The 14,476-nt window shown below is 41.7% G+C and overlaps 2 protein-coding genes across 2 annotated transcripts in view; both read right to left on the bottom strand.

Moving 5' to 3' along the window:
• Positions 1–14,476, bottom strand: part of MYO15B (myosin XVB) — a 94,780-nt gene that overhangs the window by 75,791 nt on the left and 4,513 nt on the right. The window contains exons 3-11 of the mRNA XM_063121505.1: positions 13,514–13,623; positions 12,283–12,357; positions 10,387–10,483; positions 7,788–7,901; positions 6,499–6,612; positions 4,036–4,094; positions 3,818–3,941; positions 1,271–1,366; positions 461–592 (exon numbers count right to left, since the gene is read on the bottom strand). Coding sequence (XP_062977575.1) covers positions 461–592; positions 1,271–1,366; positions 3,818–3,941; positions 4,036–4,094; positions 6,499–6,612; positions 7,788–7,901; positions 10,387–10,483; positions 12,283–12,357; positions 13,514–13,623 — 921 coding nt within the window. The remainder of the gene's footprint in view (positions 1–460; positions 593–1,270; positions 1,367–3,817; positions 3,942–4,035; positions 4,095–6,498; positions 6,613–7,787; positions 7,902–10,386; positions 10,484–12,282; positions 12,358–13,513; positions 13,624–14,476) is intronic.
• The window catches only part of TSEN54 (tRNA splicing endonuclease subunit 54), a 121,818-nt gene continuing 114,038 nt past the window's right edge, over positions 6,697–14,476 (bottom strand). Inside the window, exon 12 of the transcript XR_010025191.1 lies at positions 6,697–6,710. The gene's annotated coding sequence lies outside the window, so the exon portion shown is untranslated. The remainder of the gene's footprint in view (positions 6,711–14,476) is intronic.

Raw genomic sequence — 14,476 nt, 5'->3', positions numbered from 1 at the left:
AGCGGAGTTTAGGGGGTTTTCTCCTTCAGCTGATGGCGACCAATCAGGGGGCATCATCAGCTATAGCATGCCTCCACTTAAAAAAAGTCGGGGTAAGTGCCCGACTTTTTTAAAGCGGAGTTTAGGGGGTTTGTCCCTGGATGGCTTCAGGTTGACGGCTGTGTCATATAGATGTCCTTCTGCCACTCCATATCTACTCCGGGGCAAACCTCTCGTCTAGACAGGCTCCCAGGTTTTGTAACCTTTCCTCATTAGGGGAGTTGCTCCAGCCCATTGATCGTTTTAGTTGCAATACTTTAACAAAATCCAACACAAGAAGATTAACATAACAAGAAAGAGACACTTATAGGTCTGCTTTGAGGGGGACATCCATCTCCCCTCTTCTCTATAAGCTTTAGCCCACAAAAATACTTTGGACACCTTATACAAGTATGAAAGGGAACCCTAACAAATCCCTGACCTGTGATAGTAAAGTCTGATCATCCAGGATGCGCAAGATTCCATGGGGCTTTGCAGCTATCAGGTCCAAACAGGATTCCATAGACATCTTGGACACAGGACTCCAGATTAGGTCTTCTTGTCGATACTCCTCCTGGTAGTCACAGATAATCCAAACAAAACCCCACAGCCATGCCATAAAATACCAAAAGCCACAGAGTTAGTCAGCAAACTATTTCTTAGTGGTTTGGTGCTCCATATCACACAACCAAAACAGGGCCACTCCATGACATTTTGCTGGCTGAGGCAAAGAACAAGGTAATGCCCCCTCCCATTCCATGTACAAAAGACAACTGGACTGGCAGTTGAATCTTACTTCAATACGTGGGATGGGACGGCATACCTCACTGCACCTGGAGGCACTAGGCTAGCTTAAGGGGTACAGGGCAGGCCACACAGCATACATCTTTCTCCTCCAATCATTTGGTGCCACATCCTAGCATTTGCTGCCTGAGGCAACTGCCTCACTCTGCCTAATGGTAGGGCTGGCCCTAAGACAAAAGCACGTACTTTGGATAAACACTTGCATGTGTGGTGGGAAGTTGCGGGAAAAGAGAATAAAGGCACAAAGCAGTTGGCTTCAGCCAGTCCAGTAGCACCAGATTATGAAAACAGGATTCACACTTCAGACTGCAATTCTATCAAGGGCTTGTCCCTAATGACCTATCTTTTTTCACAGCAGAACCAAGCTGCCTCCACACAATATAACCTTTGCTTTTACACACATGGACAGTGGCGCACCCACTCACACATGCCTAGCATTCTATTTTACCTCCTCTTGAGTGATGACTATCTGACTGAAAAAGTTCTGGAGATGTTCATTGGCAAAATTAATACACAGCTGTTCCAGGCTGTTCACCCCGAGATCCTGTGAAAACATAGAATGGCACAGGCCTCTTTCACTTCTGATTCACAAGCCAGCAAGGTAAGTGTTTAAGAGGCACTGCGCTGGGGAAAAATGCCAACAGCCCCTGCTGGCTTTAGCATATCGTGCTGACCCGTTTTAATTACTGAGGCTGGAAAAACATCCATTACTTCTCTTTTGCAGTTGGCATAGCCTCTCTGCAAGGGGAGAAGGCATCCTGGTTCATACAGACTAATATGGGGAAGGGGAAGTTAAATGGAAAGAGACAAAAAGCAAATAAAATACAAATGTTGGATTTATGTAGTTCTGGCTCCCCCCACCCCCTCTTGACAGGGAGGGCACTGCAGGGGGAGCCAGTGTGGTGTAGTGGCTAAAATGTTGGACTGGGAGTTGGGAGATCCGGGTTCTAGTCCCCACTCGGCCATGGAGACCCACTGGGTGACTTTGGGCCAGTCACAGATTCTCAGCCCAACCTACCTCACAGGGTTGTTGTTGTGAGGATAACATGAGGAGGAGGAGGATTATATATGCCACCTTGGGTTCCTTGGAGGGAAAAAGGCGGGATATAAATGTAATAAATAAATAAACTCCAGATTTTGTAGGGCCCTTGGGCAAGAGACCCCTTCAATGGCCTTTCTCCCTCAGTGAGTCTATCATCACCTGTTGCTGTTGCTCCTCTTTCTCCTCACTGCTACCACTTGCTAGCACGACAGGCAGAGAGCCAGTGAGCAAGCAGGCAGTGGCATCATCAACTCCTCCTCCTCCCCACCACCATTATTTGGGCCACTGCGAAAGGCAGGTGAACAAACATACTGCAACTGTGAAAAGGAGGAGAAAGTCCAGAGGGCTCTTGTCGATGGGATGTGCGCAACCAATACCGACCCTTAACCCTGGCCCTGAGGGAGAGTATGAGTCATCTCCCTCATTGGGATAATGAAGTCCTAGAGCTTCTTCAGACGAGCGTTTTAAAGCACGCTCGTGACTGGCCACTCACGGATCTTCATGGGTCATTTTAACGATGCCATGTTCCTCCTGTGTGTCTCTCGCTCCTTCTGCCATTTTTTCATTATAAAATAATCATCATTAAATGCAACTCTTCTGTGCTATAATGTTATTTGTCGCGATTTCCTGCCATGTGCAGGAGAGGATTCGCTATAAAATGGTCAGTAGGGGGCACTGTCTCACTAAACTGAATGGGCCACGTGGTCGCTTCTCTTCCTGCTCTCCTCCTCCATGGAATAGGAGCTCCTGGCAAATGCGGAAGAAGATATGCAGCTCCAGAACTAATGGTAAGGGACAGGATTTTCCCCCATCTGAAGGTGCTCAGAAGTATTCTCCTTTTTCTTTCTTAAGGATGGGATAAATGGTATTACTGTGCCTCAACTGGAAATGAAGAGGAGCCACACCAACCTGGGGGTTCCCCAAAAGATAGGTACAATGCACCATGGAACTGTATAACAATTGTATAACAATTGTACCAACGTCTCACTTTGAAGCACTGTGATGGAAACAGTTCAGACTGAGAAGCCAGAGCCAGAAATTTTGTAGGACTAGGTGCAACACTATAGGTCCCTTGTCTGACTCTTGCTGAACGGAGAGCTCAATGCCACCTTATGGTGATCCACAGTGGTACAAGTGCAGCACAGAGTCATCATGAGGTTTTCTAAATGAGTGCTCATCATTCCTCACTCATGGTTGTTTACGAGTGCTTTCATGACCCTCCACTTTTGCTTCTAGTTATTATTTATTTATTTATTTATTTGTTACATTTCTATAACGAAATTATAGAACAATTTTCTATAATTAGAAAAGCAATTTTGGCAGGGGGGTATGGAGGTTAGTGAGGAAAATCCAGTATTATTTGTGAAAGCAAAACAAAGAGCTAGTCCTCACTACTGTAGTTCCATTATTCTGCTATACCATAGCATTCCCTAGAAGTTATACAGGAGAAAGGCAGGGAAGGAAAATAACCTACGTATTGCTCTGATCTTAATTCTACAATGAAACTGGAAGTAGAAGCAGCATGCACTTGTAGTAAAAGGAACCATCCACCAGTACCATTTTATAATCATGGATCAGGGTATGAAGAGGGAGAAGCAAAACTGTGTTGTTTTTGTACACTGGTATGAATACTTGGGGACAGCATGACACACAGTGGCCAGAGACAAAGCATCATGAGTGACTCATTAAACTCAGTGGGAGCGGTGTTCAATGGCGATGTCTCAGGGACAAGTTGCCAAGGCCACAAACTGGGCTTGGTGCTTTTCAGTTGATTCCAGTGCATGATTTTCAGATGATTCCACCGCAAATGCTAAGGAAGCCTGTCTGGAAAAAAAAAATCTGCCTAAATATGGGAGATCTCCATCAGCATTCACACCAACGCCAACAAACATAGGGGCAAAAACACAAGATACTCGTCCCAGAGCACACTACAAAGCGAACACAGGAAGTGACCTCAAAGCCGTATATGTCAACAATGCCAACAGTGCTGTCCATTTCCGACGGGGCCAGCCACTCATTGATTTTCATCAGCAGCCAATCAAAGAGCAGGGAGTACAAAACTTTGGCAATAGCATCCCTGAATAAGCAGGAAGAGAGAGAACAAAAAAGAAAGATTAGAATGTGGATTAAAAGCCCGCAGGTACCAGAGTGAGGAAAGTAATGAAGGTTACCTGGCATCTATAGCACTTTCTACTGATAGTGGAGTGAATATCCGGTCATAACATGTTTCCTGGGGAGAAAAAGATGTCAGTTATTGAGAACCCTTATACCAAAAAAGAGAAGCTATTGCGCAACTGTAATTGCTTAATATAATAAAGATTTCTGATTCAGAGTCCTTCGATGACGAAAGCTCTAGTTTTACTTAGAGGTGTAATGTATTCTGTTTCATCTTTGTTTATTTATCTATACAATCAGGCTTGTTGTGCCCATAAATTGAAACAATCTGCACTAAGATGTTCACTCCTTTGTTCATCTACTCTTGGAAATAACTCAGAAATTGCACTGCGTGAAATGGAAACTGTAAATAACAGAATTGTTTACCACTGGATTAGTATTTTGTCATTTCAACAGAATATTTTATTTTATTTTACTATAATTGTAAAATAAATAACATGTGTTCTCTCGGTGGTTCACAGAAAATTAAACATAACAGACACAATGGGTTAGATCCATATTAAGTTAGTTGAATCATGGGACAAGTTTGTCATGACTCAACTGAAGTCCCATGATTTCAAAGGCATGATTTCGCCTCTTCCCCTCCCTTTTCAGTCTTATTTTGGAGCGGGGAAAGTCTGTTTTTCCCCCTCCGTGCGCAATAAAGCCACTCCTCCGTCCCGTGTATCGCTGTCCTTGCACTATACCGGACCATCCTGGTTTTTGTTGGGGGCGTATGTGTCAAAGGGTGGTCTCACTGATGAAAGAGGAGGGCGGGGCGGTTCGTCCCTCAACTGCTGAACCATGAAGTGGGAGGGAGAGAGGGTGCCTGAACAACCCAAGGAGAATGCGAGCAAGGCCACCGATGCCCGTGCCCGGGACTCAGTCCCATTCAACTCTATGGTTCTTACTCCTGTGTAGGCATGTCTAGGTTTCCTGACCAGAACACTGTTGGCTTCTCATTGCCATGCCAACATTGACCACAAACTTCTCCAAAAGCTAAGTGTAATACTTTCTCTTCACTTATATTGTTTAATATAATCTTAGAGGAAAGCATAGTGTGTTGTTTTACTCTAATTGCACAGTTTCAGGTTGCCTTGCTTTTGTATTTGCGCAGAAATAATATATGTAATTAACTGCAGGCAGAAGGAGAACGTAGGGGGTGGGGCGGGAGATTTCGCTGGCATGGTAGCAATACAGGTGAAAAGATACGTGAGCTGAAATAGTGCAACAATGCACAGATATGAAAGTGGCCAGCACTGGAGTCACTAAGGAAATGGAGGGGGAAACAATGGACTCAAAGCAGGGGGGGAAAGTAGGTGTGATGGAGCTCTAAGTTCAATTAGTCTGGATCCAACCAGTATTAAAATAAAATATCAAAACAGAAGAAAGCAGCATAAAAGCCGTTCTTTTCAGCAGAGGAAGAAATAAAACAATCAATAATGTGGATATACAATAAAATACAAATCATAAAACTCAGAAAACCAGATTATGAAACAAGCTGTTTAAAGGAATAAAGATAATAAGATTTCCTCAGCAACACCATCATCAATTTCATTACTTCATTGGCAAAAGCGGCACTGTTGTGATGCTAAGATCTGTAGACTATGGAAAATTCATGCAGCCCTTTCTTTGCTGTTCTCCAATCTATCAAGCAGAACAAGATAGTTGCAGACTTCTGCAGTGAACCCACTGATATATTAAACTAGACTCTTACTGGGGTTTTAATTAACTCCCTTCTGGAAGTTCCTTAATCATGGACTAAAGGAAATCTAAAAGCAGTTAAAACTCTTTGCTGGTGCTTTTTACATGCTTTTTTTGGGCAGGTGGAATTGAATTTAAACATAATGCACTTGAAGCCTTAAACCTGAATCAAGTCAAATAAAAATTCTGATTTGTTTATGACCTTTTCTACATGAAACTGTTAATTGCTTTCAGTTTTGTCACAGAATCGAGTTCTTAGCTTTACACAAAGCTTTTCCGCTACATAGACTTCTAGGTGGAGCTGTGCTGTAACAGAATAGCGCAAATACACAAGTAGAAAACGCACTTTCAGAAATAATACTCCATTTCCCCCAAGCTTTAAAAAAACAGAGAAAATGCTCTGAAAAAAGTGAAACTGGAGGATCAGAATGTCGTCTAAAAAAACTGTAAACAACTGTAAGGCATCACAAGCGTGATCCATCTAGGAAAATAAAAGGTCTTTCATATAAAAAAATGATGCTGGCATTGAGGAATAAAAAGCAGTGCTTATAAAGCAAGGACAATCCTAGGAACACACCACAAATGACACCATGGAACCAACTATCTGTTGATGTGCTTCTAAGATCCCATTGCAGAAAATCTATGAGGAAGGCAGGGGGAACTGGTACTTATCCTTTCCCACTCTCAACACAATCGATGTCACTCAGCCCCAAATCCTCTGTGAAAAGCCTAATGCGAGAAAATGAAATGGGCCAAAAGACGAAAGAGATACTCACAGTGATTCGGTGGGTGATGGCTCTTTGAAGGAGATCTGCTGAAATATGCAGCAAATTGGCAACAATCTGGATTTCTGTTTCACTTGGGATGGCTGCAAGTTCAAAGGATTCTTTCTGATGATGTGTTTGTATGTGTCAAAGAGAGAGAGAGAGAGAGAGAGAGAGAGAGAGAAGGAAAGAAAGAAAGCATTATTTGTACCAAAAATAAAATCCTTGAGACATTCATGGGTACAACTGTACATTGTTGTCACTAGAGTGGGAGTATTCCAAGGGTAATACCCAAAGATCTTGCTTAGTTTGGTTTTAGCAGGAGCTCATGCATCTTCTTGGCTGGGCTGTGGCCCAAAAGTGCTTCATAGCCAGAATAGACGGGATGTTTGTCCTAGGCACTCTGCCTCAGCAAACAGGCTTGAATTATGAAGGCAAAACCCACTGATACAGTTCACGGTTATTGGCTAAGTTGGGTTCAGGAGGGAATGAAGAGCCAGCCCTGCTCTTTTTCCTCCTACCGTCGTTATAATTAGGAAAGAAATAGAGCTGGAACCAATGAGAACAATGTCCCCGGGCTACTTCCACTGACACGGGTGGCATCACCTTGAAATGAGCAAAGATGCAACCTACCTCACAAGAGGTAAAACAGATGTTTCCCAGCTGCAAAATGCCAGCAAGCACTGCCCAGATGGAGGTGAGCTGGTCATCAGAGAGGCCTATCATCTGGAGAGCGTTAATCAAAACCAGGAAGTCTTGATCATCTTGCTTCCCTGGAAGCTCACACACTCTGCCCTGGGAAAACCAACACCAGGCCATAGTGAGGAACAAACTTGCACCTGGAACAACTATATTTCTTGGCATCTTGTAGTGGCTCAGTACAGTGTAGACCCACATTAATTGAAATTAAATTAACTGAAATTAAATTAAAATTATGTGAATGGAGAAATATTTATCAGTCAGTGAGAAGTATTTGTTACATTTTAGTTTAGAGTGTAAGTTCTCCTTGGCTACTTCAGCAGTTCTGCGTCCCATAAATTCTATCAAAGGCTTCGTCCTGAAAAGAATTCCTCCCCCACACCCCCACCATGAACAATAGATCCTTGGTTTCCCCAGGGACAGGGAATAGCTGTTAAACCAGTTATAAGCCTTTTGCATAGATGTGCTGGTAAGTATTTAAAAGCTTCTCCTCTTGCCATAACCTTTATCTGTTCGGCTGGATGCCTTCAATATTCTACTTACGAAGGCAAGACAAACACTGCATGGCTGATGCATGTCTCTGATCTCATCGTTTTACTTGCCTGGTTGAGATAAAAGTAGGTCTCCGACTCCTGCAGATAAAGTTCTTCCTTTTGTCCTATTGGCAGTCCAGCCAGTAGCTCATAAAACACATGGAAGCTCCTCTCACCGCGGCCCTAAAAAAGGAAGGGGAAAAAAGAAACGAGGAGGCAGCTCTTGCGGTTACATCTAGCTCCAGTGCTCTCTAGCGTGACAAGATTAGGATCATGACATTACTTGTGAGAAAAAGGTTGCCGATTGCCAGCAGTTTTCTGATATTTAAAATGGATGACAGGGGCAGTGGAGGCAGATATGGTGGGGTACTAAGGGATGTCTAACTCTATTGATATAAATAATAATAACAAAAGCAGCAGCGCCAAGAAGAACAGTATAAACTATGATAATAATCCATGCTTACTGACAAATAATAAACAATTAGTTTGCCACTGTTCAACTAACTTCAGAGTTTATAAGGTGCTTCAGTAGATGAGATACCTGGAGATGGAGCTTTTGCTCAATGCGATATAGTCTTCTACTTCAGGTTTTTTTATATGTTAATCTTCTGCAAAGATGTAGCCCAGCTTTCCACAACATGGTTTGGAACTACAACTTCTATCTTCCATTATCATTGGCCATGGTGGCTGGGGCTAAGAGGAGCTGGGTCCTGTCCAAACTCATGCCTCTACAATGTTCACAAATATGTCCCACAGTCCATTCCTCAACAAACAAATTCTGCCCAATGTTTGCAGGTTGCAGAACTGGGGGTTTTCTGGGTACAGAATTATGTAGCACACACAGGTAATTAACAACGGTCTGACATGTAAGGATGATTCGTTCTTACCTGAAAAACAACTCTAGACTTTTCCAAAAGGTACTGAGAGATAGATGTACCCACCATGAATCTGCTATGAGGGAGAAATTCCTGTAAGAGGAGTCATTTTACTTCATACCTGGACTATAAACTTTATAATGGAAATCAAGGGAGATGTAATGGAATGCCATATTATGAAGCTCATTAGGAAAGCCCAACATGAAAGAATGTAGGCATTTAATCTTAGGGCTTTAGTAGCATCCTGAAGATATAGGCGGATGCTTTCCAAACCAACAATGATTTGTGGAACACCAAGGCCCCATGACTGTGGTGTTTTGTTTCAACAACAACAAAATGGCGGGGTTTTGGAAACTGGCATCTGAATCCAAATTTGGAATCTCAGGAATATGGGAGATTAGAGCCCCCTTGAACCAAACTAAGAGGGTCTCAAATCCCTCTAATTATTTGAAACATAGTGGTAAAGTGAGGCCTGTCTCTCCTTGGAAAAGATCTTGAGAACAACCTCCCTGCCAAGTAGACTAGCTATGCTCAATACTCCTTGGTGTGTGGATATGGCTCTTAAACTTGGGGAACATGGGTGGGAGGGTGCTGTTGCACCATGTCCTGCGTGTTGGTCCCTGGTCAACAGCTGGTTGGCCACTGTGTGGACAAAGTGCTGGACAAGATGGACCCTTGATCTGATCCAGCAGGGGTCTTCTTAAGTTCTTATATTCTTAAAAGCAAACAATCCTTCCCAGAATAACACTGAGAGGCTGATTGGCAGCCCGTGCTTTTCATCCCCAGTATCAGACATTGGTACCCCTGAACATGATGGGTCTATTTAGCTATCAGGAATAATTAATACACCTATCCTTTATGAACATGTTAAGTAAATGTTTAAAAACAGTTACTAAACACGTTGGTCCTAATAAAGGTATTGCCTTCCTGTAGATTTTGTATATGTGTTTTTTTTTCTATACACCAACAAGTCTATCTATACCTTTTCTAGTTAAACAGGAATGTTTACTGAATTTCCCTCTTTACTCACTGTCTCAGGTGAACATGCAAGAACTTTCCAAAGCGGCTAGAGTTGTCATTTAGGATGGTTTTCGCATTTCCAAAACTTTCTAAGATGGGTAGCACATCAGATGGCTGTAAAATCAAGGGAAACATTGCTGCTATTTATCATTGCTGAAAACCCATCAAAGAAATTTGATTGCTTTATTTGATTGCTATATTTGATTGCTTTCCCCCTCCCTCCCCTGTCTGTTACTGTGATTTTAGATTGTAAGCCACATGGCAGATTGTCTTGTTTTGTTTTATTCTGTACAGCGCCATGAACGTCGATGGCGCTTTATAAATAAATATTATTATTATTAATAATAGCTTTACTATTTCAATCCATGACGTTGTTGTTGTTGTTGTTGTTGTTGTTGTTATTATTATATTCATAATCTCTTGGTGCTTAAGTTGTTCTTGAATCAGTGGGTCAGGATGCACTGACTGCAGCCTGACCACTGCCACTACTAAAATAAAATTAAGAAGTGGGTTCTCAAGCGCATGTTTTGGCGAAATGTGGATCTTGGGTCTGAAAAGGCTGATGTCTAATTGTAACTCAGGAGAAATCTTACATAGGTCTGGTCATTTCCACAGCTTCCTCTGAGATGCTCTTTTTGATAAAGAAAATGAATTAATAACAAAAATTGGAAATTGTAATGGCATTGTGCCACCATAGTCTCATCCTGTAATCAATCAATCAATTAAACCTAACATGCTGTTGATGGTGATCATAATCATGATATAAAACATACTTGCTTTTTCCCCTGGATTTCTTGCCTTTGATACAGCCTCGACAAGTACAGGACAATTGCTTTGGCAGCTTCAGTCTTCCCTGATCCACTGTGTCCGCTGCAGCAGTGTAGCAGAATTGTACACTTGTTAATTGAGCTGCTCTTCCTTTTTTCTTGCTTACGTTTTAATATTTTTTACTAAATTTTGCCAAAATAATATTTTTAATAAGATCTCATTGTCCAACAAACGTTTTAGAAGTGTATCCATGATAACCATAACCCAGAGGACCTTTTCTTCTGCCATTCCCAGATTGTGGAATGGCCTGCCGGGAGAGATTTGTCAATTTAACAGTCTTCTGGAATTTAAGAAAGCCATAAAGACTGATCTCTTCCGGCAGGCCCACCCAGTTGAATTTTAAGATGCCTTTTAATAGTGTGCTGCTTTTTAATAATGTATTAGTTTTATATGTTTTAATCAATTATATGTATTTTATGGAGTTTAAATTTGTGTTGTACCCCGCCTTGATCCAGAGGGAGAGGCAGGTAACAAATAAATAAATAAATTATTATTATCCTCCTCTTTCATATTACAAGTATCAACAAAGTTATGAATCATACAGTTAGCCAAGAAGTTCAAGAAATCTTTCATAAAATCATCATATATCAAAGTAACTGAGGCTTCAAATATTAAGCATTTCCATCAGAAGATTTTGATTAAATCAAATTGTATGAATTGATTTACCTCCAGCTCTTTCTATTACTTCCAATTCTACTAATTCCTTCCCTAACATCTTGGAATATAATAATATGTTAATCTAATCAAATTCTCTGTATGGCTATATTTCATTGCTTTACTATTTCAGTCCATGCTATTATTATTAGACTGTTCATAATCTCTTAGTGCTGAAGTTGTTCTTGAATCGGTGGGTCAGGATGCACTGACTGCAGCCTGACCACTGCCACTACTAAACTTAAATTAAGAAGTGGGTTCTCAAAAGCATGTTTTGGCTAAATGTGGGTCTTGGGTCTGAAAAGGCTGAAGTCTAATTATAACTCAGGAGAAATCTTAAATAGGTCTGGTCATTTCCACAGCTTCCTCTGAGATGTTCTTTCTGATAAAGAAAATGAATTAATAACAAAAATTGGAAATTGCAATGGCATTGTGCCACCATAGTCTCATCCTGTAATTTCAAAGCAATATCTTTTCAGGGTCATGTGTTGAGGGGCAACTGGGTGTTCCATATAATTGCATCGTGGAAGCTAACCATGCCAGCGTTTTCCACTTCATGGACAGAGAGGTTCCTACACAATCTCTTAAAACTGAATGTAGTTTTGGGGAGATGAAGACGGTGCTACCCACAAGGCCAGTGTTGGCAACTCACAGCCAAATCACAACTCCTCTCCTCCTGCCCAAAGCAGAATGTGGGAGCTGGACAGGCAAGGTCAAATAGGGGCCCTGCCTGTGAGCTCTCTACATTACATTGCTCCAGCTTAGCTGCAGAAACCTGAACAAGAGAGGAAGTCAGAGTGAGAGAATAAAACAAGTACTTTCTTCCCACTGCCCTAAGCAGCAAACACACATGGATTGAAAAGTGTGCAGCAATAGCCCTAATTATTTTTTATCAATTTTTTATGGTAAGTTTCAACACACCAAACAATAAAACGTAAAATAAAATAAATATGCAAATATAACTACATACTTGGAAAGCCTCAGTTTCAAATATTACAACATTAAAAAGGGGAGAGGGCGAAGGAACAAATCACAGATAAACTGCAGTGAAACCAGACCAAATATCCAAATATAAGTCATAATACACTCACGTCCCTTATTTATTTATGACTTAAGTCCACGAGGAAACAATGTGGAGACAGAGAAAAATCTTAGAATATCTGGGCAAGTGTGCTTCTATCTCTTACCTGATAACAATGCACTGCTCTTTCTCTGAGCTCTGAGAGAAGGCATATGCCATTTCTGTGATGGCGAAGATGTGTCTGGGCAGGCACAAACAAATGAAAAAGAAATCCCACTTCATTACTTCAGCCACCTGAATCCCAGTGGCATACATCAACTATCATTCAGGTTAACCCTAACTCTAAACACAACACCTAGATCAGCCTTCCACAACCTGTGGCCCTTCAGATGTTTTGAACTACAACCCCCGGTATTCCTGACCAGTGGCTACGCTGATTGGAGCTGATGGGAGTTGAAGTCCTAAACATCTGGAGGCTGGCCTAGATTGACATGTGCATTTTAGACACATGCATCAGGGCCTGTAGGGCAGGGGTGGACAGAAAGTAGACCTCCAGGTATTTTGGACTTCAAAGCCCAGCATGCCTGACCATTGGCCATTCTGGCAGGGGCTTCTGGGAAATTGAAGTCCGAAACATTTGGAGATCTACTTTCTGCCCTCCACACCACCACCACCACCGCTGAAGGGAGCAGATGTGGTGAGATGGGATGAGGGAGGAGCGAAAGAATGTTTCAGAATTTGTAAGACAGAAGCAGATGATGATGATGATGATGATGATGATGATGATGATGATAATGATTTGTATCCCGCCTTTTGCCCAATGCTGGGCCTCAAGGCGGCCTTACAAAGTTTAAAACATAAATTGGGGGGACACACATAAATGTTTAAAATACACAACAAAATTGTAAGACATTAACATAGATGGAGGGCCAGATTATTCTTGAAAGGCCTGCTCGAACAAAATTTTTTTAGCCTGCTTCCGAAAGCCCATCAAGGAGGGAGCCAACCTAGGTTCCCCGGGAAGAGAGTTCCAAAGCACCGGAGCAGCTACTGAGAAGGCCCTCTCCCATGTTCCCACCAAGCACGCCTGTGAAGATGATGGGACTGAAAGAAGGGCTTCTCCAGAAGATCTCAAAGCTTTGGTTGCAATATTGCAGTTGGAGCAGCAATATTCCCAGTTAACGTGAGTGAGACATCATTCTTGGTACATTGCACTCTGGAGGTATCCTATTATTAGCTGTGGAAAATAAATAGTTTTCTTTTATTCCAAACATGGGCACAATCACTTTGGCCAAGTGAAATGATCCCAAGAACCTGAGGGAAACTCTGCATCTTGATTGATAAAAATAAATATGATGGACAGAATAAGAAATGGGGGGGGAAATACAGACACATACGGTGCATTCCTAGAGAGCATCTCTTTCTGGTACTGGATCACCACATCCTCTGAATAAAGATTGAGGCGCTTGAATGGATTGACACAGATCAAGATGTTTCCAATGTAGGTCTAAAAGAAAACAGAGCATGCCTTGGCTTTATTTCTGCTCACCAGCTGATGTCTCCTCCCTTTTGTCCTGCAGGGGGGAATCTACACTACTGCTTTTAAAGCGCTTTAAAGCACTTTGAAAACGTTTTGAAACCTGTATATGCAGTGTGTCCTGGGCCCCAACAGTTGTCAAAACTGTTATAAAGCGTTTTAAAGCAGTAGTGTAGATCCCCCCCAGGTTTATGTGGCCACTGGACAATGGACCCAGAATCTCCATGCAGGAAATCAACGTCCCCCTCCCTTGCCCCCAATTTTCCCACCCATCCTTATGCCAAACAACCACAGAAACTAAGAACTTAATATCCATACATAAATAAAATTGCGATGGAATCTCTTCTTCAGGCACAGCAATACAGAGCTTTCACAGACTTCCCTGAGAATACAAATATAGATAGATCGATATTTAGCTGTTGTTGTTTTAATCACATATCTATCTTTCTACTCCCAAAGCAGAGTCACACGATCCATCTGCAGAAACATTTTCCACGGTTGCTTTAAGTAATTTTATTTATTTATGAAATTTATATATCTCTCCCAAATGGCAGATGCCCCAGAGTGGTTTACAATCATTAACACCCCCCAGAAAACCACAACAATGAAAATATCAAAATATTAGAATATTAAAACATTAAAAATATTAAATAGACAGCAGTAAAGTTAAACATCAGAATAACAAATTAAAGTTTAAATAATAATAATAATAATAATAATAATTTTATTTCTTGCTCGCCTCTCCACTTTAATCGAGGCAGGGATCAACAATAAACGATAAAATATGCCTGGCATATAAATGTATATAGTGAAGTTGCCAAGC

The sequence above is a fragment of the Elgaria multicarinata genome, chromosome 3 (genome assembly GCF_023053635.1).
Source record: "Elgaria multicarinata webbii isolate HBS135686 ecotype San Diego chromosome 3, rElgMul1.1.pri, whole genome shotgun sequence".
NCBI classification, from domain to species: domain Eukaryota; kingdom Metazoa; phylum Chordata; class Lepidosauria; order Squamata; family Anguidae; genus Elgaria; species Elgaria multicarinata.
This window is presented reverse-complemented; position numbering and strand designations above follow the sequence as displayed.